Here is a 26,682-nt window from a genome sequence, read left to right on the forward strand (position 1 = left end):
TTAACAGATTGAATGGGCTTGTGTGAAATTGGGTTCTCTTCCATAGCATATATATATAGAGAGAGAGAGAAAATGTTTCAGGAGAACGTGGTGTAAAGTATATGTAGTAGTGGTAAAGCAAATGTAACCTAAGTTCACCAGAGTACCCCTGTCTGCAAGAAAGAAGTGAGAGATGGAAGTGGTTTCAGCTTGTCACCAGGTGCCTCCACAAATGGAAGTTCATTGTGGAGACACACAGAACAAAATACTTGCAAACCTGCTTTTAATCCAAATGCTGTGTATTTGACTGTAGCCCTGATAGATCTGTGTAGGAAACAGCAGAACTAAACCACTTATTTGTCCACAGGGCAGGCTCACCACGGGCAGGTTTCCTACATTGCCCCACCGATCCACCTGGATTCGGATCTGGAGAGACCGCCATCCAAGGGTGAGTCAGTGGGACAGTCTCCATTCTTGCATACCAAACCAGCCACAGCCATGGGTGGATATCACTCACTTGTTCACTGAGCCTCCATGGCCAAGCTGTCACCCTCCATCCAAGGACACTGGGGAGCAAATTAATTCCTGCAGGAGAGATGTGTGTAGGATGACCGTGTCCCATGTGTCCCATTACATAGCTTTGAACATCCCATCACTTCACAGGGTGGTTTGCTCTCCCCACTAGTTCACTACTGCAGGGACAGGTACACCTTAGGTCCTGCCCTCTGTCTTGCACCTCTCCTTCCTAATGGCAGTGCAAAGGCACAGGGAGCTGCTGGCAGAATGGAAAAGGCCAGATTTCCACTGCCCTTCAGGTGAGTAAAGGTTGTACAGTGGTTCAAGCCTAGAATGAGTCCGCATGACTGTTGCTTGAGGGGTTTTTTTCCGGACTTGGTGAGGAAATGTTCATTACAGAGAATGAATTAAATTTTAGGTGGACTGATTGCCCTTGAGAGTGGTGCTAGTAGCCAATATGTACAGAGTAAGTCCAGAATAGCCCTGCTAAGACAGGTACCTGGCTTGAATGGTGCAAATAAAGCAATATGAATGCAAGCCCTTGATTCCTCTGCCCCATTTGGAAGATCATTCCCTAGTGCTGTGCCCCCAGTGTTTGCCCCTGAGGCCTGGGGAAAGGAGGTTGTCCCCAAAGCAAGCATATGTGCTGGTGCAGACTTCTTACCCCTCCCTTTGCTCCTTTTGGTTAGGCTGGCCAATATTCAGGTATGATATCAAAGATAATAGCTTGTTCTTCTTGGAATAAATGATAGCAAAGCAAAAATCATACAGGATTATGAAGGAATTTTTTTGTCAATTCTGCAACTGGATATTAACATCAAACCTAGGGAATGTTGTGGAAGAAGAGAGGGGGAGGAAGAGAACAGCCAAAGTGTAATAGCATGGAGAGTCTATACCTTAGGTTTGGGTTTTTTTCTCTTTTTCCCACTCTTCAAAGGCTGCTACAGTGACAGAAAGAGTACCAAATCCACCTGTGTGGTGATTGTCACCATTCTGCCACAACACCGTAAGGCTGCTGGTATGTGTTTGTGTCTGCACATGTTTCCCTAACTGCTCTTAATTGAAAAATGAGAGGTGGAACCATGTCCTGGGTGGTGTGAGGATGCCAGATTCACAGTTCTCTCTCCAAATCTGGTCTTGCCATGAGTCAGGCTGGTTGTGCACGATCTCCTGGCAGTTCCACAACCTCCGTTCAGCTTTAAGTTAAGTACCCTAGGATTTGACATGTGCATTTGAGATCATCAGCTTCTTCTAAGTCATTTGAAAACCTCCAGTTCTGTGGTAAAATTTACTGCCTTGCTTTTATGGCAGAGCACTCTAGTGAGGCAGAGACAGTTATGACTTGCAGGACCTTCTTGCTCTAGTCTGTCATTGAGGTGATGAATCAGAGCTTACTTAGAATAGGTCAATGTAAATCCTTGCCTTGGCATCTGAACAGACTGTAGAATATTGAAGGATGCTGGAACAGCAGCAGGACAGAGAACCTGTGTCTTGCTTTCTCCAAGCTGAAAGAGCTAAGGACTAACAAAACTCTTCAGTGATCTGCTGTTCATGAGGGCAGAGCTACCTCCACAAGATAAATGGCAGTGCCACCGGGAGCAGGGCAAAGTGGGTCAGGCAGAACAGTTGCAGTGCTTGCAGAGAGAGTAAAATGGAGTTTATCCAACACAAACTGCTACACTGACAGCTTTCACCAGGGCCTCCTGGTTGAGAGATCTTAAAGAAGGAGCTGCTCATGGTGGAAGAACTGATATTACTGCTGCTATGTGCTGGTAAAAGGACTTGAATACTCTTGTGTAGCTTAATAGGAAAGGGCCAGAGAGAAAGCCAGCTCTGGAGGCATCAATCTATTAGCTGGTGGCTAGGGGCTGTTAAAAACATGGTAATTGGCACTGTCTCCTGGGGGAAGAGCAAGGCTTTCCTCTGGCCCTGGGATATGGGATGTATAGCTCTGATGCCTCATTTCTAGTCTCAGCATCCAAAATCCATTAGAGTATTGTAATATTTTTTTTTTCCTCCTAAGTATATTAGGCTCATAATTCCTTTTTGTTTGTCTGCTTTTTCTGACACCTTACGACATGCTTGGGTCATGTTCCAGGCTTCATCTACAAGAGCTGTTTTAAACAAAGGAGTGAAAAACACCTGTCCTTAAGCTTGTGTTCCTCCACAATTCTTGTAGCTGTATCTCTAAAACCAGAGCAGCATTATGACAGTCAGCATAAACCATTAATGCTTCTGGCTACTCCTTTCATGCTCTTTGTTTCCCCTCCATGCTTACCCTTGCACTAAGCTGAGCACCAGGTGCAGGCCAACTTTGCACTCAGAGTGGCAAAAAGAAGCAGCCACCATACAGTTTTAATTGTAGTAAATGGAAGTAGAACCTGGGTAGGATGCTTTAAGAGAAGCATCTTTCTTTCCTGTATTGTCAAAAAAAGATACAGCTTTAGTGCTCCTGTGGGTCTATGCAGTTGCAATTCTCAGCTGACAGATTTATTTGTAACTGCCTCTTCCTTTTCCTTTTTAAAAATTTTATCACTGGTGACATTTACACACATTGTTTATGCATGCAGGGGATTTTTACCTGCCTTTCAGAGTCCTGACGCTGGTGGTGAATAGAGTATAAACTGCAGTAGTTTACTAGTACATTAGTGTCACTGTGCATTACAGGGTAATTACTCTGAGCCACTGCTCTGTGCAGCCACCCAGTAATGACACTGTACTTCACTGAATAGAAATGAAGCCTTGAATCAGCATTTTTCATCAAGACACCTCTTAGTCCCCACCCGCTTTTTAATTTGAGGCTGTTGTAAATTTAGTTCTGTGTATGAAGCACTGTTACTACCATTTTTACACCTCCTTTCAATCCAACAATTTGGATGTGACGACATGATTTTCATGCAAGTGTTTACGCCTTCTTTGTACAGAATAATTCCAGGCACAGCTGAGACCTTAGGTTGTGATATCACAGACTGAAGATTAAACCTGTGTTTAATAATGGTTAATGACAATAGCAAGGAGTTTCATAGATGAGAGTCACACTGATACTCTGGCTTATAAAGGGATTTTATAGAATTATCATATATAGCAATAAATTAAATTAAATGTTTATTTAATTTAAAATTAAATTCTCAAATTTTGCCAGGTACTAAAACACAGTAAAGAAGTGAACTAAACACACCAAATATGTGCACTAAAACAATTTATAAAGCTGTGTAGAAGCAGATCTTAACCTATATGTGGAATCATATTGAACTTGAAATGTATGCCTGGCATTTACATACATACGCAGCCTGAGAAACTCACCTGCCCTGTTGAGCTAATGCTTTGTAAAGGTTTCCTTCTAAGGAATTGTTTCCTTCTAAGCTGAAGTTCAGAGAGTAGTTATGTTGGAGATTGATATGCCTGAAGTCAGTATATTTCCTAAACACTAACTGATAAGCAAAACTTTGGACTGGTCCCCAGTTCTAGAAATAAATAGCAAATAAAGGAGGCACAGGAAGTTCTTACCCTTCTGTACAGATTTCTCTAGCCAGGGAGGTTGTTATGGCACCGTGTTAAGGCACTGTGGGAGGTTTTCCTGTAAACCTCAGTTATCAGGTTCAAATTCCATAAACACAGAATCTGGCCCTAGTCCTTAGATAGCAAACAGGGAGCCAGAGGTTTTGCTGGGTTTGCACCTTTCTTTTCCATCTTAGTGGGAGATGTCCCTTTGCGCTTTCTTTCTTCAAAACCTGGATCCATTCTGCCATTTTTTCCCCTTTTTGCAGTTTTTTGTGGGAGAACCTTTCCTGAACACAGCAGAAGCTCAGTGAAATCCTATAACCAAAAACAGAGTAGGCTTTTTGTAAGTGTGCATTCTGGGTCTTATTTGTTTTTTCCCTCCCAAAGGTCCCGAGAGGGTCGATGGCTTTGCAGATGATGTAGGAGGATCTGACAGCTGGGCTTATTGCACAGCCCCAGTCCTCCTTGCCAGGTCCAGAGGAAGGGGAGTGCTGGGCAGCGAGGCCCAGTGGCACTCCTTGCCTTAATTCAAGCTGACACGTGGGGTCACGTATCCTGTGCTCACCAGGCCCTGAGACACCAGCTTGCCTGCCTCTCCCTCCCCTGGTCCAGCACTGTGAGAGAAGTGCTGGCCAGGACTGCCTGCTGTGAGCCAATGCTGGCCAGGCACCCTCTGTTTCCAGGCTTTTTCCTTTTCTGCTGGAGTGCCCCTGGGGAAGGCGTTCTCTCAGCTCAGGAGTCCTTTACTGTGTCCCTCTGCTTTACTCATCCTGCTCCTTCTGGGTTAGCTGTATGTTTCCAGCTTCTTAAGGCAATATTATTTTCCTCACATCATTCAGGTGGAAGAGTCCAAGGGAGAGGCTAATTTGATGCCTTTAAGCCAAGAAAGGATCATGCAGGGATGCTATTTGGGGTCTCCTGTGCTCAGAACCCTCGTTCCCTTTTCCCGATGCAATTCTGGGGTGCCGTGTTGTGTCCTGCTCTTTCTTGGTCATGTACTTTGGTTTTGCTCAGCCTTTTTTTCAAGGATGACATCTCTCAGGGCTTCCCCTTTGTGGCTGCCCTGAGCCCACTAGAGCATCCCCCTCCTTCCAGCATGGGGTGTGAGTGCTCATTGCAGGAAGCCAGCACCATCCTGTTATTCCACGTGGCTTTTAGGAAAGCAGTATGTAAGAGGCATGCAGGAAACTGGTGTTGCACCAGTTGGGTGGAAGGGAGGTGACTGTCACGACATCTGCCCCTTCTGTGGAAAGGTTTTGCAATGACTACAAGCCTCATGTGTACTGTGAATTTGCAGCCACCTTGTTTCAAAGTCTGCTCTTGAATCTGTCTGCAGAGATTTGTTTGTTGTGTTCCTTTGCTATTTGTTTACTTTTCATTTGAGTTCTGGTTTTTGGTTTTTTGGTTTGTTTTTTTTTTCCCCCTGTGATAAGCAGCCTCATTCAAGGCTGGATATCCATCTTCAAACAGTTCAACATTGCAATGTGGTGGGTTTTGGGCAGAGTGGTAGACGTGGATGCAGGAGGATACAGGAATCTACTGCCAGATATGGATCTTGTTTTGGTCCTGAAAATGGTGGAGGGATGGATGAGCTCTGATACAATGCTTTTCTCTGTTTTATGCAGAGCTCTCCAAAAATCTCCCATTGGGGCTCAGGTCTGTACTGTGATGTCCACCTTCTGGACTACACTGATGTTCCTAGGGCAGGCAGCTGCTTTGGACATGAGCTGTGCTCCATATTTATTAATTTATCATTAGGTATCATGTGTGGGGCTAGCAAGTATCACAACCAGAGCTCCTTGCAGCCAGCCTGTACTTCTCCAGTTTGCTTGTTGCCATCAGTGAGGTCCCAGCTTGCATCCTGTAGCTCTCCACAGTCAGAAAGAGTTAATTGCATGCTGCTCACCGTTTGGGTTTTCACTGCGGTGCTGAACTGTTGCTCTGATTTCTCTGGAATGTGTGCTTTCACTGCACAGGAGCACCTTGGGGCACTGCTGTTTATTCATAAGATAACAGCATTTGCTCTAGCAGAAAGCTGGAGCTAGGAAAGTCTCTCAAAGAGGCGTGCCAACTCCTGCGTGCTGGTGGAAACTGTTCAAAGTATTTACACTTGAAAATATTTAAGGATTTTGGGGAGGGAGGGAAGAACACTCTGAGTGATATTTAACACCTTTTCCATTATTCTTAGTTATCTGAAAAAAAATTTATAAAAGGGCACTTTTTAAGAAGCTTCTTTTTACCAGCTAGCCACTGTCTTGTAAAGGAGTATTGCTATGGAGATCAGCCTGAACTGTGATTTAAAGATGCCTTGAAATGTTTGGATTTCAAGGCATCTTTTTCAAACCTTTGGAGGCCATTTGAAGCCACTTTATGACCTGATTAAGCTCAAAATGGATGTGAGAAACAGAGCTCACTCTTTGAGATTTTTTAAAAGTTTAATAAGGGATAAAAAGGAACAAACACCAGTACTGAGGTGTTTTTGGTGATGGGCAAAAAACCACACCATTAGCTTAAAACAGTGTTCTCTAGACACTGTTACATTACAGGGGTACATGCATATTCATAAGAGTATATGCATATTCAGATATTCCTGTGAGTCTAGGTGTTCCATGAATTCTTTTGCTTGGTTTTAACCTTTGACTTGTTTGCATGACATCCTTCAGATTAAATCAATGTATTTTATTTCTTCTCATGGCTCCATCCTGTTGTTTTTACACTCCCTGAAGAGTCGGTAAATTCTTCTCACAGTGGTCTGGTTTTTGTCACTGTTATCTTATCATAAGATAGTCCTCAAATGTGGAACCACCTAATTATCTTACACCATTCTCTGAGTTAGTTACATGAATAAAAGCATTTTAACATCACATAGTCTCTATTTTAATATTATGCTGTGTCCTGAGATATAATATATTTATTCTACTACTATTCATATAAGCTATATGTTGCATACATAAACTGACAGATTGCACTGTACCAAAAAGCAGAAAAAGGAAATATAAATTGTACCATATCAAACTCTTTGTTATTAATAATGATATGCAAAAGCTAATACATAAATGCAAAGGCCAGTGCTATATTGTCATTTATAACAATGGACATGGACACGCACCCAGGAGATTCTTTTGACAGTGGCTTTTGTTTTCTGCTGCACTGGGTTTTGCCACTCACCATCAGTGGTGGAAGTTTTCACCCACCTGACAGTGGCAACAGCTGGAAAGTAGAGTCAGCTATGGTGCTGCACCCTCAAGCATCACTAATCTAAAGTGAATGTCCTATTACCAGCTTGAAAAAAAGCTGTTGAACCAGTTCAATGTGAAAAGAAGAGTGTAGTGCTGCATACAGCATCAGACCCTTTCTCAAACTTTTTTTTTTTCCTTTTCTGCCAGACTAATTTTTGGCTACACTTCTCTTCCTGAAATATTTATAGGGCAAATAACTGTTTTAAATGAGCAGATGGGGGAGACATAAGACAAGCTGTTAAATTAATAAACATGTGTGGTGCTTTATCAGTAAGGGAGCCCATTTTGGCATTTCTTCTGGATGATTTGTATGGCCTATCACCATTGCACCTGGTGCAGGGACAAGAAATGGGCACTTAATAACCAAACAATGTGCAAACTCCTTCCATTATAACTTCATTATGTCAGATATAATCATCTATAACTAGATGTCAAATACATAATTTATGTCCAGCTCCCCTGTGGAATAATGGGCATATGAATGAATGGTCCCATTAATGGGAAGGAGCTTTTACTGTAACTTTTCCCCTCCTGGTACATGGTCCATTTTGTCATCTGGTATTAATTCTGAATCATTTCAGGGCTGCAGAAAAATGCCTGTTATATTTGTATTTGTGTAATGGGAGAAGATGGCAAATAAATCATAGGAGAGATCAAATTTCAGGTTCACTGATTTCCTAAGCCACATGCCTGTGTGAAAGAGACTAGGATTGGCCTGTAGTTTAATTTGATTGAGAGGCATAACTGGCCTTCATTTTACACATCCAGAGATGTTAAAAAGGCACATGAAGTGAGGTAGCCCTTCCTGTGGGAGCCCCCTGCCACAAGGAGCTCAGCCCCTGGAAAGCCAGGATTTGCCACTGCAGCCGTGCTGCTGGCATCCTTTGCTGTGTGTTGTGTCATCTCTTGCACTGTGTCATGGGGGGCCTGTCTAGAGAAGGGCTCCACGACATAACTAAATTGTGTCATTGTCACTTGGAAGGATGGAGGGTATGAAAACCCTGTTTTTCTAGAAGATTCTTCTGGAAACATATGGGTGTGTTGGAGTGGGACATAGGTTCCCAGTTGAAGTTCAGTGGAGAGCTTGTGTATATTCACAAATAAGTACAAATTCAAAGGATCAGGTTGGCAAAATTGCCTTCTATACATTTTTATTATTGTTATAATATGTGATACTGTAACAATGTGTTATAGTGTATAATGATCAGGGGTCTGAAGCTGCTCTCCTATGAAAGCAGGCCGAGAGTTGGTGTTATTTGTTCAGCATGGAGAAGGGAAGGCTCCCAGGAGACCTTCCAGCACCTTCAGAGGGCCTACAAGAAAGATGGGGACAAATTTTATCATGGCTTGTTGCAACAGGACAAGGGATTATGGCTTTAAACTGAAAGAGATATGAGAAACAAATTCTTTCTTGTGAGTGTGGTGGGGCACTGGCACAGGTTGCCCAGAGAAGCTGTGAATGCCCCATCCCTGGAACTGTTCAAGGCCAGGTTGGATGGGGCTCTGAGCAGCCTGGTCGAGTGGAAGGTGTCCCTGCCCATGGCAGAAGGTTTGGAACCAAATGGTCCTTAAGGTCCCTTCTGACCCAAACTACTCTATGAGTCTGTGATTTTCTGTTGGTGTTATTTTTCACTATGTGGATGATGTATGCACAGAAAGCAAATCACCCTTACAAAAGAAACGTTAAAAATATAAAAAATGTTTTAATTAATGACAAGTTAGGAAAAGCAACTTCTAAAGACCTGGGCTATCCAGTGGTGTAGTCTGTATGTCTTCCAGTAAAATGTAGAAATACAGCTTTACCATGTTCTTATAGAAGTTAATCATCAGTGCTGTAGAAAGGCAGGCAGATGATTTCCCATACAAGCAAATCATGTTAGGCTCAGACATACTACTCTTGACAGCATTGAGTCACAGAGTTTTGTGTTTATCTGATGGCTCTTCAGCTGTGCAGTGGGATTTTCTGTAGGTAAGCTGGTTTTTTTTAGAGCACTTGGCTCTTGGAATCATCTTTGGCTGAATAAGGTATTATTGGAAAGGAGAGATTTCCACCAGAGACAGTGATCTGATGTTTTATAAAATGTTTGGATTTTGAGGCTTTCTTGGCCCCTGGATTTCCTCAAAGTGAATTGTTGAATTTTCATTCTTTTCTTTGTGTCTTGCTTGTTACAAGGAATCCTAGTGATGTGGTATAATCCATTCAGAGGGAAAGTTGTACCTGTGACTTGTGTATCTCACTCTTAAAAAGTGCTTTTAGAAAACCCAGCCTTAATAAATGCTTACTAAATACTGATTTACTGATTATGGAACACCATGCTAAGATTGTAACTTGGCTCCCTCATAAGAGTCCTCATATTTTATGATTTTCAGCCAAGTAAATTTGGCTTGAAAACTGCACTGTTTGCTCAGAAGAGGACTGCTATCCTCTAGTTCCAAATGGTTTGTTGCTGCCTTCAGAGTGGCTTGATGTAGTTTGCTCTCCTTGAAAGCTCACAAGAAGCTGTATTTGAAAGACCTTACTGCTTGTAAGAACAGATAGAAGGTTGATTAGCTGTAATGATAAGGGTCAGAGGGCCAGCATGCATGAGGGTGCAGCAGCCCTGGGGCTGTTGGCCAAGGAGCTTTCAGGGATGGAGAAAAACAGCTGCACTTGGGGCAAGAAGAAGACTTTGCCCTTACCCAGCCAGGGATGCTGGGGTTTTGCAGATAGGTACAGGGAAAGGCTTAGAGATTAATCATGCTAATTAGTAGTAATTCACTGCAGCTGTTTGTTTTGTTGTTGGTTTTTTGATTTTTTTTTTGTTTGGAGAAAATTATTTGGGCTTTATTCTTTAGAAAATAACCACAACTATGGATGCTCTCATGGCAGTCTCCCCTTTAGATTTTCTCAAAGTCCTGGGTTCATGTTTATCTCATTATGGGCACTGCTTTCCACAGATGAGTGTGTGTGTGACTGTATTATGCCCACAAATTTACTAGCAGACATGCTGCAAAATAACACTGTTACTGAGTAAACAATTACATTTCATTTTCAGGAATAAAAGGGAATGTGTGCCCATAAATCTTCTTCTAAATAATCTGTGTTGGAGAGTAAAAAGAAGATGAGGTTTCTAAATTCATGAAGGCCCTTCACAATGGAATCCTGTGTGCCACTGAAGTGGAACAAGCTTATTTATATTTTATTGTGCTTCTAGATCAAGCTGTATTATTATGGGCTGCATTCCCCTGACATTATAGCTGTTGCTAAGGAAGGGGTACATTATGTTAATATTTTGTGACCATAACTATGCAGGCTGGGTTATGTACATTGAAGAAGTTGGGATGAGGGGAGAAGTTAATGCACCATTTTGATTAGACCCTCCTCAGATTGTTGCTCACATTTAGAAGCGAAAACTAAGCTTGAATTTGAGAATAATTCACAGAGAAAATGGGAGAAAACCAAACAATTGAAACAATTTGTTCACTGAACTTTAAAATTGCTCAGCAGTTGGAATCTGGAGTCAGTGCTGCTAAGAGGGAATCTGGCAGAAGCAAGCTGAATGCTATAACCAAACACGCACAGTGAAGAATTTCACAGCTTCCTCACGCCTTAATGTGTTTGGATCATGTAAACAGAGCATTCATCCTTAATTCCTATTTCCCGACCATTTCCAGTGCTGGTGTCTATTATGTGATTTTGGTACTTTCTCATTCATTTAGCTTGATTCACTAAGAGCCTGCAGTGTGGCCAGCACCACACACCAAGTTAAAATGGCAAATGATCCATCAGCTCCAGTGTATGGAGTCAGAGAAAAGGCCAGAGTCCTGGGCAAGATACTGATGTCCATGCTGGTTATTTTAACAAATACACTCTACAGACTGTATTGATAAGCATTATGAAAATGTTTACACAACAAGTAAAATAAACAAGGAAGGATCTTGGCATTTCTCCTAAAGGAACGTTCTGAACTGAGTTTCCCCTTTCAAAACTGTTTTCTCATTAATACTGCTGCCAAGCCATGAAGCAGCCACAGAGGAGGATTGGATGGGTAGGAGCTTGCCTCAATTCTGCTGTGCCTTGTACCTCTCTGATTCAGCCAGGACAATGCCCTCAGGAGCATTCTCAGGGTTATCATGGTCATGACACCTGAAAATACATAATACCTGCCTTGTTCTGCTGCCTCACACTTTCAAACATTCAGTGCAACAGAGCTGGGTTTGCACCTGGATCACGTGGGTGAGGCTTATCCCCTGCTAATCTCTTCTCCTAAATCCAGGGGTGCTGAGCATGCAGGTCCACCCAGCTGCGATCAGTCCTGTTTGCCAGAGCTACAGCAAGGAGTGGTCCTCAAGTAGGGCAGGGAAAAACCCATTGGAGGCTTGCCAGCATCCCAACTGTGTTAGTGCTTTTTAACATCAGCTTCAGGCTCTGACCCTGCTATGATGAGCACAGCAGCCTTTCCTCCCTTATCCTCACTGTCCTTTTTGCTCAAACCTTGTGCAGTGTGATTTTGTGACCCTCAACAAGGCTTTAGGAAAGTTAATATTACCTTTTCCTAGCTAAGGCTGCAATAATTTATGTTAGACATTTTTGCATGCACCTGATGATAAAATCCTTCTGGAAACTAAGGTGCCTGGCCTGGGAAGTGTCTCTTGGGCAAATTAAAGATAGTCTGAGACAAGAGCAGGATGGAGGGGTGAGAGGGAATGGAGAACTCAGTCCTGAGAGTCAGGTCGTGCTTCATTGTGTGTTGTAAAGAAGAAAATGGGAGGAATAAAGAGTAGCAGCAGGAATAAAGAGTAGAAACAGACAGCAGGTTCTGTGCACAAAGGATGGACATAGAGAGCTTGTTGGGCAAGCTGCATGGCTTAGAGTAGAGGAAGGCAAGATGGGATGGAAAAAATGGGGGGAGGGATTTTAAGAAGGTTTTTATGTATAGAGAAATTTAAAATCCTTTTGCTTTAGACAATTGAGACTTTCACTGCCTCCAGCAACTATGCACAGACTAATCACCATAACATTTATATTCCTGCTTTCCTACTCCAGGCACCTATTTCTATCTGCTTGCTTCTTTCCAGCTTTTGCTCTGAGCTGCTGCAATTTAACAGCAAAAATCCAGATATTTCCTTCATTATCATTAACTACTCCTACCCTGTCCTCCTAGCAGTAATATAGAGCTCAGCCTAAATGTCAGTAGCAGCTCAATGTGCTCATCCATTTTTGGAATGTGTTGAAGTCTCCTTATCCTGGCTACCCAAATCTTCAGCTCCTGTCCCTTTCAGATTGGTGTGGCTGTGCCTGCTGGCTCCTGAGGCCATGGGCTGGGACATTAAAAGTCCATGTTCTCCCCATAATCCACCCATGGTTTTAAAAAGTGTCCCCTTACAGCCTAAGGTTTGTGCTTATCTTCACAGGACATTGTTCCTCACATTGTGTTTGGTTAAATAACCACTCCTTGGTGTAGATATTTTGCATATAAGCTGACAGGGTTGACATTGTGAGTATTTTGCAATCATTTGTTTAATTAGCTGAAACTCTCTGGGGAGAAAGATATGAAATGGCATGCTCCCAAAGTCTAATTTAAATCTGTTTTGCTTTTTTTAATTTTTTTTTATGGAGGGCTTGTAATGCAAAGCATTCAAAAAGGTACAAGTGAATGCAAAGCAAGAAAAACCCTTCTGTTGATGGGCAGTGCCTCAGCAACAAAATCGTGCAAATACAGAAAGGAAATTGGATTGAGTAAAATGACCTACAAGAGGAAAAAATGGAATTAAGTCTGTGCAGCTGTCTTTTTTTTTTTAAACCTGCACTTCCTCTCTGTTTTCTTTTAGTGCAATGCTTAATTAAGCTTCTCCTTTGTTTGGAGGTTAATTCCTTTTCTAATCTACAGCTATTTGTACAAAGGTGTTCATTACTGGAGCGAACAAAGGCTGCAGACAGGAGAGTGGCAGGGAAGTGGGAAGAGATTTTTTTTTTTGCTCACAGCGAAATCTCAAGGCCCTGCTTTCATCTGCAGGACTCCTGTATCAATTCTCCTCTGCTTGCTGCTTCCAGTGAAATGGTTCCTGGGGACAGCTGAAGGTTCTGCTGCAGCACCAGGGCTGTGCTGTCCTGGCTGCTCACTTAATGCACTTAATTAAGAGATCTTTGTGCTGAGGCAGACCCTCAAACTCTTACCTGACTTATACATAATGACCACTGGTTTCTTTTTGATGCTTACCTGCCCATTGAAATCACAAAAAAATTAGGATCCTAAACATTTAAGGAGATCCAGTGCCATCTTCTTGAGTCTCCATGGAGCAGTGAGTTCTGCACACACAGTCACAGCCTGTCCTCATTGCTCAGGATAGGCTCTCCTGCTTGCTGGCATCACAGTGGTCAGAGTACCTGAAGTTTCTGGTTTTGCTGCAGTGTTTGTAGAGCACACATTAATCATGTAAAAGTGTTTATATTGCAAGAAACTGGTGGAGCAACACTAAATTTTGCTGCTGAGCTGAAGTGCTGGGGAGCAGGCAACAGTGATGGAGTAGGGGCCAGCCCACCACAGGGCTGTCAGTCTGTCTCTCTTGCTTGTTGTGCTTGCCCAGGCAAATGGAATTGAACACAAGAGCAAGAGCTAAAACAGCTTTTAGAGGAATAAAGACTGATTCCTAAAGGAATGACAGAATGCCCCAATAGTTAAAGCAGGATCCCTCTAGCTTGGGTAGTCCTGTTAGGAGTAATGTGGTCAGTCCCATCTCCAGGCATTCCTCTGCCCACAAAGTCCTCCACCTTCCTGTGGCATGGTTTTAATAAAGGACTGCTCCTTCCAAACAGTGGGGAAAGCTGGGCATGGCCTAGGAGCCATTGCTTGCTGTTGGGAGACCAGATTTTATTTTTACATTTCCTTGTGCTGGTTGTGTGATTAGTCATTTCATGCACTCACACATATATCTAGTTTCTGTAGAAAGTGATTTTTTAACTGTGGCACGCCCTAACCTTGTGGCTGTTTATTTTCATGTACTATTCTGAGTAATTGGAAATGGTTTTTTGGTTCTGTAGAACCTCTAGGTTTGAAGGGAAAGAGAAAAGGCAATCGCAGAGCTGGGCAATTATTGCTGTCACAGCATAATTAATGTACAAATATTTCCAAAACCAGCAGTTAATGACAGAAATACGTGTCCTGTCCTTTTCATGCAGAAAAGAACTAGATTTATACTTCAAAATGCTTTTTGTTTGTTTTGCTCTGTAGGCACCATTGTGGATAATATGCACACACGGGTAAAATATTTTGCACTTTTTTGACATTTTATTTTTTTCAGAAGAATTGTCAAGATGAGAAATGGCACAAATGGCTCAAGGAGTATTGACTTTTGCAATCAGTAGCTAGTGAAATCAACATCTTCCTTCTGTTCTCTTTGCGCAGACAATTATAAATTAGATTCAGAAAACATGTTCCCAGAGGCGTGGGTTTGGGTTTTAAGAGAACACTGACATGGGAAGGAGGGAAAACATCTTAGCACAGAGCATTTTACCCTCATTTGTAGGTGGCTCAAAGCTACAAGCCTTAAAAAAAAGATTTAAATTAGTAGAAGAGGAAAAGAAGAAAAATGTGTGTGGAAAAGCAGCACAGGACAAAACAAGGGTCTGTTGCATTCAGTTGTGCAAGAGGTGCTGGGAAAATACAGAGCACAGTGTATAAGCAGTGAGAATGGAGGAACTCCATCCTCAAGATTCTCCCATCCATCAAAATTGTGCCTTTGAGCATTTCCAAACACAGAGGTAGAAAAAGCAGAGCAGACGGGGCTCCTAGTGAAGAACCCAAGCTACACTTACAGTCCTGGGGTTTTTCCACAGCCAGATCCCATCAGGGATGTGGTGGTATTTCTAGGGTGTTTTCTTGACCCCCATTTCCAGCCTAATCTCCAACATATGGTCTACAAACAGCCTCTTCCCAGAGACACCTGGAGTGGTGCAGCACAGGGAGAGAGTGCTCTGTGAGCACCTCAGAGTTGTTAGCTGGATCTTCAGCAAACCCAGTTTCTGCCCCAAAATCCTCATACACACCTCCCCCTCTCCACATGCCCCAGAGGGCCTCAGTACATAAACCTGCATCTCTTGGACTCGGATGAGAAAGAAATGTAAGTAACAGCAACTTTTATTGACCGTAATTGCACTTGAATTAACTAGATGCCTGTGTAGTTGATGGCTCCTGCAGCCTGACATCCCTCCTGCAGCACTGGAAACCTCATTGCTTTGCCTCACAACACTTCCTATGCCAGAAAGCTTCAGAGGGCACAGCTCTCTTGGCATAACTCTAAAATAACTTGGCAAGTAAGCTCCGGAGGCTTAAACTCTTGTCCCAGCTGGGATACATAATGATCTAGCTACCTGCTTCTTTGATCTTCCCTTTGTTCTCTTTTTTCACAGAGCTACCATTTGTTCACATCCCCCCCCCCCCCCCCCCCCCAAAAAAAAAAAAAGGGAGGGAGGCAGAAATAGAAGGGAAAAAGAAAAAAAGGAGCAAGATTGAACACACTCCCTGCAATCTGCAGGCAGGGCTGAGATGCAGCCTTGGCTCTGCTCTTTGTGTCCTCAGGGTGGTAGTGCAGATCCTGCTTCCCCATGCACTGCCTTGCCCGGCTGGCAGGGAGGAGGAAGCACATCCTAACGTTTAATTTGCTGTTCAAAGCTTTGTTGTACCTACATCCCTGTATGCAAATGACATGGATGCATCTGCTGGTGAGCTTTGTTTCCTTAAGCTTTGTTTCCTTAAGCTCTGTCAGGGTTGCCGGGGTGAGTAGCAAAGGGGGTGGGGTTGAGACCATGCTAGATGAGAGGGTTTGGAGTTGGGGACTGCAAATCACTGTGAGATCAGAAAGGGTTTAGCAAAAATTTCTTCTGCCACTCTATTGCAACCTCAGGGGATGGGCAGTTTCTGTGGGCAACTAGGTGGGTGAAGAATAAAGAAACAAATATATAGGCAACTTTTACTAGGTCCAAAGATACAAAGATTTTTTTTTTTTTCCTCCTCTGTGTCCAATAAAAACCAGTGCAGTTTGTCAGAAATCTATGAAGAAGCTGCTATTACTGACTGGATAACTGAGAGTTTTTCATGCAGCACTTTTCAAAAGGCAAAGGAACTTCACACAGTTCCAGCAGCAGCCGCAAGCAAGAATGAACCACTGCGTAGTTATTGAGGCTGCATCCCTCAATGCTTCTTTTGTCCTTAAATTTCTTTTGTTGGGGGTTATTCACAGTGCTGGTGTGCTGCTATTCTGAAAAGTGTGGTATTACAGGAAAAGATAATCGGATGGTGGGATTTAAGCTGTTGCAGAAGGGAGTGTAGAGTACATGATCCACTTAAAATTAAGAGTGTAGCTAAAAATCCACAGAATTTTACAGTGCACAGACCATAATATACTGCAGGGCATCCGTCTTTAGCAGGAGGGGCTCAAATCAGTGGAGCTTTTCAGACTTCATCTATGAAATCACTTTAGTGTTTGGGTTTTTCATTTGGCTTTCTACTCAATTTGATTGTGGCCATGTTTAAATAATGTCAGAGCGGAAATTGGTTTTATTGGACTTAATTTTGTCCACAGCAAGATGTACATTGCCTTGAAATATGATGTAATTCCCAAGCAGAACGAGATGGGCTTCTCTTCAAGTCAGACCTCGGCTCTGGTGTCTTGGTTTTTAATACACCAGGCTGCAAAGTAGCAGGAAATGGTGGAAATTGCAAGGTGGAAGTGGGTTTAAATGGCAGTAATCTCTACCCTTGCTTCAGGCAGAGAGCTGTAAATTGCTACTCTGTCCTGGCTCTTGCCCTAATGCAGGTTGTTGCTTGGCTTTTGTTTGATGGTATTTCACCTTTAAGTGGACAAAGGTAAAAAAAAAATATTGGGAAAAGAAAGTTATATAGCACTAGGGAAAAAAGCAAAACAAAACTAAAAAAGGGCTATCCAAACACCTCATAGTGCTGGATGTGACTATTTCTTAGATGGAAAAAACTTCCAAAGGTGAATGCACACAGATGGATATACTGGCTGTGAGTGAGGAATAGCTGCAGTCTTTGATTAAATGCAGTTGAGTGAAAAAAACCAAAGAAACATGGTGCAAGATCTCCCAAAGCCCTGAAATTATTAATGGCTCATCCAGCAGCCACGTTCCATGTTGGCGCCTCCGAGGCACTACACTGTTATCTTAAAAAACAACGCAGGAATTTCAGCAGTGTGAAGAACTATTAAAAAAAAAAAAAAAAAGAAAAGGAGAATCAAAAAAAAAAAAAAATTGCTCAGATTTTCAGGTTGCCATGGTTTTTGGAGACGGTGGTATTCACTGCATTCCAGATATCGAATATAGACACAGCTAATTTCACCTGGAAGAGTGGTGGGATTTTCTCTTCTTTTTAAAGGGAGGATTTTGTCTGTTTCTTCTTGACCTACAGTTTCTGTGGGGCTGCTTGTTTGTCTATGGATTTTGTGTGTGTGCGTGCAGAAATGTCGCCAAAGAAGATCGATAGTGAGTCTGTTGGGCTCTGCTTAATAATGCTGAGGTTTAGCTGGCGTAGGTGTGCAGTAACTCAGTGCACTGAGTGCCCCTATCGAAGATAAAGGGTGGCAAGCCAATTTCTGGCTGAGAGTCACTGCTTTCTCAGCAGGCAGATTCAGCAGTTGGACCAATCTGACAGTGATGCAAGCCCCAGAGCCTGAGTTTTTGGCACAGGGGCTGGAACAGTACCAGTTGGTTCCCACAGAGGTCAGAGCAGATGACTCCCGGTGCCTTCTTGCTTTAAAAGTCTGCAAAGCATTGCGAGCAGTTTCTGTGTATATTTTTTGAAGAGGGATAGTTTATTCAACTGTGCATAGTGTAATAGCTTTGTGCTGGGCTGCATTATCCTCACTGGCTGGCAGGAAATGACATTTTCCCCTTCCCTCTTGCTAGCAGTACTTGGGATTTGGTGTATATATTCAGCTTCAAAGGGATTTTGCATTTGCACATGGGAATATTTGTCTTGTCATAATAACCATGGCCTCAAAATTTGCCATTAACTGAAAGAAGAAAATTGTCTCATAGCTGCACACACACTTTATGAAGATGTTTCTCTTACCCTACACAGTGTTTTTGGTTAAAAAAATTTACAACCAGAATCCAGGAAAAGCTCTGCAAGTCAGAGCATGGTTTGTTCACTCTGTGCTCAATCCCTCCTTGAGCCCAGTGCAGTTTGTCACTAATCCAGGTGGATTTGAGCTGCAGGCTGTAATGTAGGAAGAGAAATGCACAGCAGGGTGCATGTCCTATCAGGTAAGAAATGTGAAAGAGGCTGTTCCAACACAGGGTTGCAGCTGGGACTGATGCTCCTCCTGCTTTTCTCTAAATAGCTCCTGGTGGTCACACACTACTTTAAATGTGAAACATTTGAGGCAGAGGTAGAGAGGTAAATATGGTTTTCTGTAGACAAAGCAGTGCATATCCACACATGTTATCTGTAGACAGCAGTGGGGATAGCAAATTCATTTCATTTTTTGTTCTGAATATTCCTTTTCTCTGCTAAAAAGCACATTTGCTTTTGCCTTTGACACCTGTAGCCATTTGCCGTAGCAGTGGAAATGGAAGGTAAAAATATCCCCATGATAATTTGGTAGTACTTTACACCAACTGTGCCATCACTTAGCACAGGCATAAAAATGACTAGATGAGGTACAGAAAATCAGTCTGTAAATCCATAAAAATTGTGGGGTTTTTGCATCTACTGATTTTCCATTGTCTGTATTCATTAACAGAGAGCAAAATGGATGAATTAGTGCTCAGTTCCAGGCAGCTGTTCATCTAATTTCCCCAGGCTGCACATGCTGAGGGTGTTTAGGATATTTTCACTTACAAAGAAATTTTAAAGATTCACCAGCTTCTGTTATCTCTTCTGCTTTCTATGGAGCCATCTGAGGCCAGGGAGCCCACTGCTGTGTTTTGTGCTTCCCTGAAGCTTGGCTCTGATGGCGTGGCCACCTTCTAACAAAGATTTCATACCAAAGAGTGGCTTTTGCAGGGATCCTTCTACTTCTCTGAATGCTTCCCAGACCTCAGCCACCAGCCTCTGTTTTGGGGCTTACGTTTTCCATTAAGAACAGCCTGGGAGGTGCCGAGCTCTGCTTGCTATGTTGGTCCTGCTGGAATGCATAAAGGAATAGCTCTAGGTTGGCAACAGGGGATTTTTGAACTTGGAAGAGCAGTGGGAAAGCTTTGAGCCTACTGTGGCAGTATAGTAAAAGGACTGTAACTTGCATGTGTCACTTACCAAGCAGTAGTAAGGCTTGATTTCTTTTATGAGAAAGCATTGTGCTGTCCTGCATGTTTACAAGGATGGGGAAGGCTGCGGATTAGGCACACTTTGGCAGGAGGTCTGTAAATTCACAGCCCACAGGGAGAAGGGATTTGGAACAGTGTTGGGGGTGTCCCACTGCTCCAGGCACAGCTGGAAGAAGAGGCCAGGTTCCCTCACAATCAAGGACCTGGTGTGTGCTGGAAGGAGGGTGAAAGGAAGCTCTCTGGGATTTCAAAAGGAATATTAGCCCTGCTCCTTTGGCCTGACACATGCTGAAGAGCAGAGAGACAAAAGGCCTGCTCACAGAGCTGGGCATGAGAGCTCATCCTGGGCAGGAGGCTGAGGAGAGGCAGCCAGGAGAGGGGCAGATACTTGGACCTGTCTGGAAAACATGCCTGAGTATGGGATACAGATGGCATGTCAGAGAGAAAGACTGCATAGGTTATTAATATGGTGAGTGGCTTTCTTGGGGAGGGCACTTCTTAAGGTGTTATTTTTCTCCCTTTCTCTGGCTCCGTGCTGCTGATCACAAGAGGAGAAGAGGGTTATTATAGATATTAGCTATTTAGACACTAGAGATAACTCACAGTGCTGAAAACTGAACTTACCTCTGATTAAAATTTAATTGCTCCCAAGCTTCCACTAGTTACTTGCATTAAGTTTCACACCATTGGAAAGTGCTCATCAACCAGTGTTGGATTTAACAGGAATTTGGCAGATGTTAGTGAAGTGCTGGAGGAAGTCCAAACCACAAGATCTGTGGCATATCATATGTTTGAAAATTTGTTGGCAGCTGAAAGAAAAAATCACAAAACTGGAAATAGCTAGAACTGGACACGGATCTCTTCTCATCCAACAGCCAAAAAGTTGGATCATCACCTCCAGCACCTGGAAGACAAGCATAGGTCATGAAGTGCTGTCTGCCAGGTGTCTCAGTGAGGTGTAAAAGCAGCAGATATTATATTATTGGCTTTTGGAGTGCTTTATGTGAGGAACTGTGGTATCACCATGGAAATCTTCATGAAAAAAATACCAGTCTGTTCTGAGGCAATTTAGCAAATTAGCTATGTTTTATAAAACTTATGTTTTCATTGCAGATTTTCCTTCCTCTTGAGGACATTTATTCAGAAACAGGGTCCTTTTTCATTAAGAGACTAATTTGTTTCTGTTACATATTTCTTTCCTATTGCTCTTTATCTGTAGCATTGTACCTTCAGCTCTGCTTAGCTTTTTGTCACCAGGATGTGCTCCTGATGCAAGGAGGGGACAAACACTAACAGGGTTTGAGAGAGCTTGATCTATTTTTCCTAAGTATATAAAAATATCAACTTGTCTGTGTGTAGCATTAGGAAAACTTCAGCAACTACAGCACAGTGAGGCAGCAGAGAAACAAGATGCCTGTTTTAGACAAACAAGAGCTGAATTAAAATTTAGAATGATGCAAGTCTTTTTCAAAGAAACTAGTTAGTTGTGTTTGAAAAGAAATATAACACACTTCATAATTTAGTATCTGTCATCTTTTAGTGCATGCAAGAGTCTTGACAGTGGTTGTGGCAGGAACTTCTCTGGAAAAAAAAAGTAAATCTCACCTTAAGCCTTTTTCAATTGAAACAATGTTTGGCAGTGTTTGTGTGAAAGATTAAGTCAGATTCAGCCCTTGTTGGGGCTGAGCTGATGGGGCACAGAGATAGACCAGGATCACTCTTGTGCTATTGCAGCATTTCATCCCTAATTTACTATTTCATTTGTTCTCTGGTGTGTAGCAAAATGCATTTCACATGCTCTTGTCCTCTGTAATGTGGCCTGAGGTTGACAGATCTCTGTTGTTAGGTAAGCACTGCCTGGGAGAAATGCTGGATCCCTTTGTTGGTCCTGCCTCATCTTCTGGTGTTCATGTGGATTTTTTTTTCTTCTTTCTCCTGGGAAGTTGAGCAAATGAGGATGTAAAAGTTTGTGTGTCTGGCTGAAATGAGTTAAATCCATGCCAGGCTCCTAAGTGTAAGTCTAGATATAAAAGCTGTACTGAACTGGGGACTATGTGCTGCCATGCTCTGCACTACCAGGTTAACAAGTTTAGTACGTGGTACTCCATGTCCCTAAGTTATGTGTTGTACTATTGCTAATGATTGATACAGTTTTTATTGTAAAAAGGCAAAGCAAAATGCTTCAGAGTGTCAGTCTCAGTTCAGATGCAAAACCCATCAATGCTCCATTTCACATAGTATTTTTTTAGAGATTTATGGAGTATGTCCTCTATATTCAGAAATACATGGATAGAATTTTTTTTCCAGCAGTGAAACTTGTTCAAAAGCTGATAAGAAAGGAGATGATTTTTTAAATTTTTTTTTCCCCCCAAGCACCAAAGACAGTCAGTTTGGAACTTGAACAGTGACGTGGGAGGCAGAAGGTACATGTAGGCTGGTGCAGGGCTCTCTGCCAGAGAGTGGGGAGAAATAGGGCAGCACGGGCTCTCTTTGGGTGTTTCAAAGCAAATCTGGAGCAGATGTTCCTTAGCCCTGAGACACTGTTCTAACCACAAGCACTAATCTAACTTGACCGTAATAAAGGCTATCCCTGCTTCTAATTCTGTCCAGCAAATACAAAGAGACACATACAGAGGTAGCAAGCCATGGGAGGGATTTAAGCCATCTTGAGCTATTTAAAATTTGATGGGCTAAACCATCCACTGCGCTCCCTCTGCCACCAAGGAGGAGGAACACCCTCAGACAGAGATTAGGAAAAGCACCTTGCAAAATCGAGCATTCCTGGAGGTGTATGAGGAGGATGTTTGTGGTTTACTGGATATTATAGGTATTTGAGGTGTGATGTAAATACATCAGTCACTGCTTGCTAATTTGCACTCAGGATTTCCCAGCTGGCTTGAGTAAATTGGGAGTCTTATTTTTTTTAGGCTTCATCTTAGATCTGATCTCCTATGTGCAGCTTCATTAGATTGGACTCTTGAGTTGGTACTGAGTCTATGATATGAGAAGATGATGCCTGATTTGAAAGGCTGAGACCCCTAAATAACCTGATACTCAAAAGGCCAGTGTTTGTTTAAGGCAGTGGGAGATACTGCTTTCTTAGTGTTTTTAAAAATCAGGTCACTTGTTCAGAGACCAACATCAGGATCCTGTTTATGAAAGTCCTGACCTAAATGTTTTACCCACTGTGTTTGCATTGTTTTTTCCTATGGGGAAAATAATGAAGTGCAAAAATGAAGAGAAAGGGAAGTCTGCAAAGTCCTGCCTGACCCACTCATAATGGCACAGGCTGCACAGGACTCAATCCTGAGTCCTACTGAGCTCAGCCCATTCCCCTTGCATCCCCCTTGCTGTTTTGCTCTCAGTGGGACAGTAGTTTCCTAAATATTCAGTGCCTAGGCAGTTTTCTTTATTTGGTTAGGACTGTAACACTTCAAAGGGACTAATTGCAAACAACAAAAGCAGCTAAACTTGTCTCTGCTTCACAAGCTCCTTCACTGACCCATGGAGCAGAAGCTCCAACAGGGAGCACACACTTGACTTTCCCTCCCTTGGCACATCTCTGCCTCAACTTATTGATGTTCTCAGGGACAGCATTTGGGTAGCTGTCTCACTTTAGAGAGGTCAAATACTTCTTCAGCTCTCCATGGCTCTTTCCATCCTTGGCCTGCAAGCCTGATAATAAAATGAGCCTTTCTTTACCTGAGAGCTTTTGGAGGATGCTGTGATATTGCCAGGTGTGGGGTGATGTTTTCTTCCCCAATACCTCATGCTATCTCCAAGACTGTAGGCCTGGAATAAATATCCAGCTGCTCCTGCTGCATCCTAAAGCTTCTGTGCATGAATGCAGTAAGAATAATCATTATCTGTGTCTCTGACTGGCTGCCCAAATGATGGGTCATGTTGGCTAAATCATTGCCTGTCATCATTCATGCCATTTCCACGCCTGCTGCAGATGGCCTAACCTCAGCCACCAAGGACAGCAGGGACTGAACACATATTTCACTGAGAAAACTGAGGATGCCCTGCAACAAGGAAGGTTTAATCAGGGCTTTGTTGTGCTTCCATCTTGCTGCATGGCAGAGTGGCAAGGAGAGACAGGCAGTGTGGAAAATTTTGCTGGCATAGCTGTTATATTGTCAGCAATTAATTAGAAAGTTTTGTTCAATAAAATGTATTCTGGCCTAGGAAGGATGCCCTTGACTTCAAGTTGGGTTATTAGAGAACTGAGTGTCTCATAAGATACTTCTTTTTTTTTTCTAGTATGCTTGCTTATCATTGGAAAAAACCAGATTTTTGCCTGCAGTTCTGATTGAGCAGAGATAACTTGTAGAAGGTCAAATCACAAATGTTTTTATGGGTATCAATTTTGGTTCAATTTGTCTATTTAAAAAAACCCAAACCTTAAAAAGAATGCCAGTTATAGTGAGACAGGTGTTTTGAGTGCAAATCTACTATGATGTCCTTTTTCATGTGCTGTTTGATCAGATGCAGCTAACTTTAATTGTAATTTGTTTTGTGGAGAAGGAAGAAGAGTATATACAAACAGGTCCACACAAACATAAGTAGTTTATCTGGCAGTTCTGGGTGTGGGGAAATAAATGAAGTTTCCAACCTGCAACCGGACTTTAACACTTCCCTGCTGGTTATGGTTCTCCAAAGGCGGAGAAAGTGGTAATTTAGCAAATATTACCACTGGGATGTGGCACATCAGCCAGAAAGATGCCACCCCACGCTGCAAGTCGTGCCCACTGGACTTTGAGGGGGGTTGTGGGGTAGTGTCAGATGTCAAGTAAAGGAGATACCCAAAATTGTTTACCTTGAGAGAATCCTTCATTTTGGAGTTAAGGGAACAGAGAGCTGAGAAGCAGGCATGAGGCTGAGGAAAGCTCCATGTGAGGATGTGTTCCCTTGCCTTTTCTGGGAAAGGAGAGCAAATGGAAGACAATGGAGAAACCAAACTGGAAGGAGCAGCTCATTACCCAAGGGGCAGATGTAGAAGTGGTTTGTAGGCAATGACAAGTGGGACAGGCAGGGGTTAGTTTTGGAACTGACCTGGGATGAGGAAAAGAGCTAAAAATAGAGATTTAAGATCCCTTTTAGTGGAGGTGAGCCAGCGCTGTGCCCAGAGAGCTGTAAGGCAGGTTCCGCATGAATGAGATTTTATTCGATGTGCAGGGAGCGAAATCTGGATAAGAGGGAAAGACTGGAGGTTTTCTGAATGTTAGCCTGAATTTCCAGCAGTGATCCTCTCACCTGCAAGGGCTTGGCCTCACCACTGCAATGTTTCTGTTGGCTGATGAAGGAAATATAACACTGCATTCACCACTTGGAGGATCCCTGCGAAGAAATTTGTCTCCAAAGGAAAAATATTCAGTAACGCTGACTTAACTCGTACTGCTTTCATCCAGTCAGGCTGGTTTTAAGATTTAGATACTATCAAAAAGGAAAAAGCAACCTAGAAAGGCCCAAAATTTGATTGTAGGGGAAGGAATTTTTTAAGTCATCTTGGTCCCTGCATTTGGCTTCTTTCTCATTTTACACCCTTTGCATCTGCTTTCCCTTTTTCTTCATCTCTGCCCCATCCCATCCAGCATACTCTTGGGCTGGCCTGGGTCAGTTCTGTCATGGTTTTGTTTTTCATTTAGGCAGACACCAGAAGGTGAGCTTGCTTCAGCTTGACAGAAATGGACAGATAATATTCTGTTATGTTGCTAGTGGAGTCCTCAGGTGCCAAACAGATTGCTAAACACTCTTGAACAGTCTTTGCTTTGCGTGCAAGAGAGAAAAGAAATCTATATCTGCTTTTAAATTCAGTCCCTTCCTTATGCATTTTATTTGGTTTTCTTTGCACACACTTAAAGTTTCTTTTCTGTTAGAACGTACTCATCCTGTTTTGCTTAGAAGATTTTAAATCCAGTGACTGCTTGGTTTTGTTTAAAAGCTGGCTGGATCTAGGGCTGACTGTCCTCCTAATTTCTACCCATTTCCTTCAGAGGTGGTAAATGGCAGTGGATAGTACCTCCTCTTGGAGCTAAACATCCCTATCCTCACATAAATCAGCAGCTGCCAGTGGATGAAAGCTATCTGTGGCTAATAAGTGTCAGGTCAGGGTGCCCTGGTAGGGAGCAATGTCTATTGGCCACTCTTGGAGATGCTCTTGAGTCTTCAGTGCAGTATGCACTTTGCTATTACTGAAGACAAAAGCTCAGCCAGGAAGCACGATTCACATTGCTGTCCCTGGGCCTGAAATGATTCATGTTGCTAAAATAAAGTTGCATCTCCCTTAGTTACAACTCACTGGAGTCTGTTTGACCAGGCATCTCAGTCTCTATGAGATTTCTGTGCGCTCTGCTCCGAACAAGAGCTGCAGACAGTGAGGGTTTAACTGAATCAGTGATGCTGTTTTAGCTCAAATCTGATGTTTAATAAGGGAAAATAACAGCTTAATTTGGAAAGGCATCTTGTAGGCCAGGGGGACTGACCTTGTAGGAGTGACTGCTGCCAAGAGGATTAGGGAGTTGCGTGTTGTGCTCAGAAGTGTACCGTGGACATGCTGAGCTTGGCACAGAAGATGGGAAGACTGGTCCCTCAAGCCCAATACCTTGTCTGAGTTTCAGGCTTTGCAGAAAGAGATTCCTCATGGAATAACCTGGATCAAAAGAAGGGCTCATTCTTCTGCATTAGCAAATAATTTCCTCATGCAACAACACGGGAGGATCAAAGCCTTCCCTGTCCACCTCTCCTTTACTGTAATCCTTGGCACGTCTCAGCACTTCCCAGGAGTGTGTTGTGGACTGTGATGAATAATGTCCTCTGCAGGAGGAGAAGGAAATAAGGACATCAGGTTGGCCGTTTAAGGTAGAGTTTTCCCCTGCCTCTTCCCACTACTCTGTTCTTAGCATCTGTGCCATAGTTCCGGATTTTCTGGTTGTCCGTGGAAAGGCTTAAGCCTTCCCCAGCACCAACTAAACGCCCCAAGGACAGGCAAGCAAATAGTTGAGATGCTTGCAGTTTCTTTTGTAGCCTGGAGATTTGCTGTAACAGACACTGAGCTTTTCAGGGTTGCAAAGCCAGAAGCTGCTTGCTGATGGATGGCACAGTTTTCAGCCGAGGCTCAGGAATGGAGATGTTGATACAGTGAAGGCAGTGGCACTGCACCAACCTGTAGGCTCCTGCACC

At 42.9% G+C, this 26,682-nt stretch overlaps 1 protein-coding gene across 22 annotated transcripts in view; it reads left to right on the plus strand.

Annotated features, from left to right (window-relative positions):
* Nucleotides 1-26,682, plus strand: part of ADGRL3 (adhesion G protein-coupled receptor L3) — a 493,993-nt gene that overhangs the window by 350,385 nt on the left and 116,926 nt on the right. For 21 of the 22 annotated variants that reach the window (XM_077177050.1, XM_077177053.1, XM_077177036.1 and 18 more), the window contains one exon: nt 347-427. The exons of the other annotated variant lie outside the window; for it this stretch is intronic. In XM_077177050.1, coding sequence (XP_077033165.1) covers nt 347-427 — 81 coding nt within the window. The remainder of the gene's footprint in view (nt 1-346; nt 428-26,682) is intronic. 22 annotated transcript variants of the gene reach the window in all.

The sequence above is a fragment of the Agelaius phoeniceus genome, chromosome 4 (assembly GCF_051311805.1).
Source record: "Agelaius phoeniceus isolate bAgePho1 chromosome 4, bAgePho1.hap1, whole genome shotgun sequence".
Classification (NCBI taxonomy): domain Eukaryota; kingdom Metazoa; phylum Chordata; class Aves; order Passeriformes; family Icteridae; genus Agelaius; species Agelaius phoeniceus.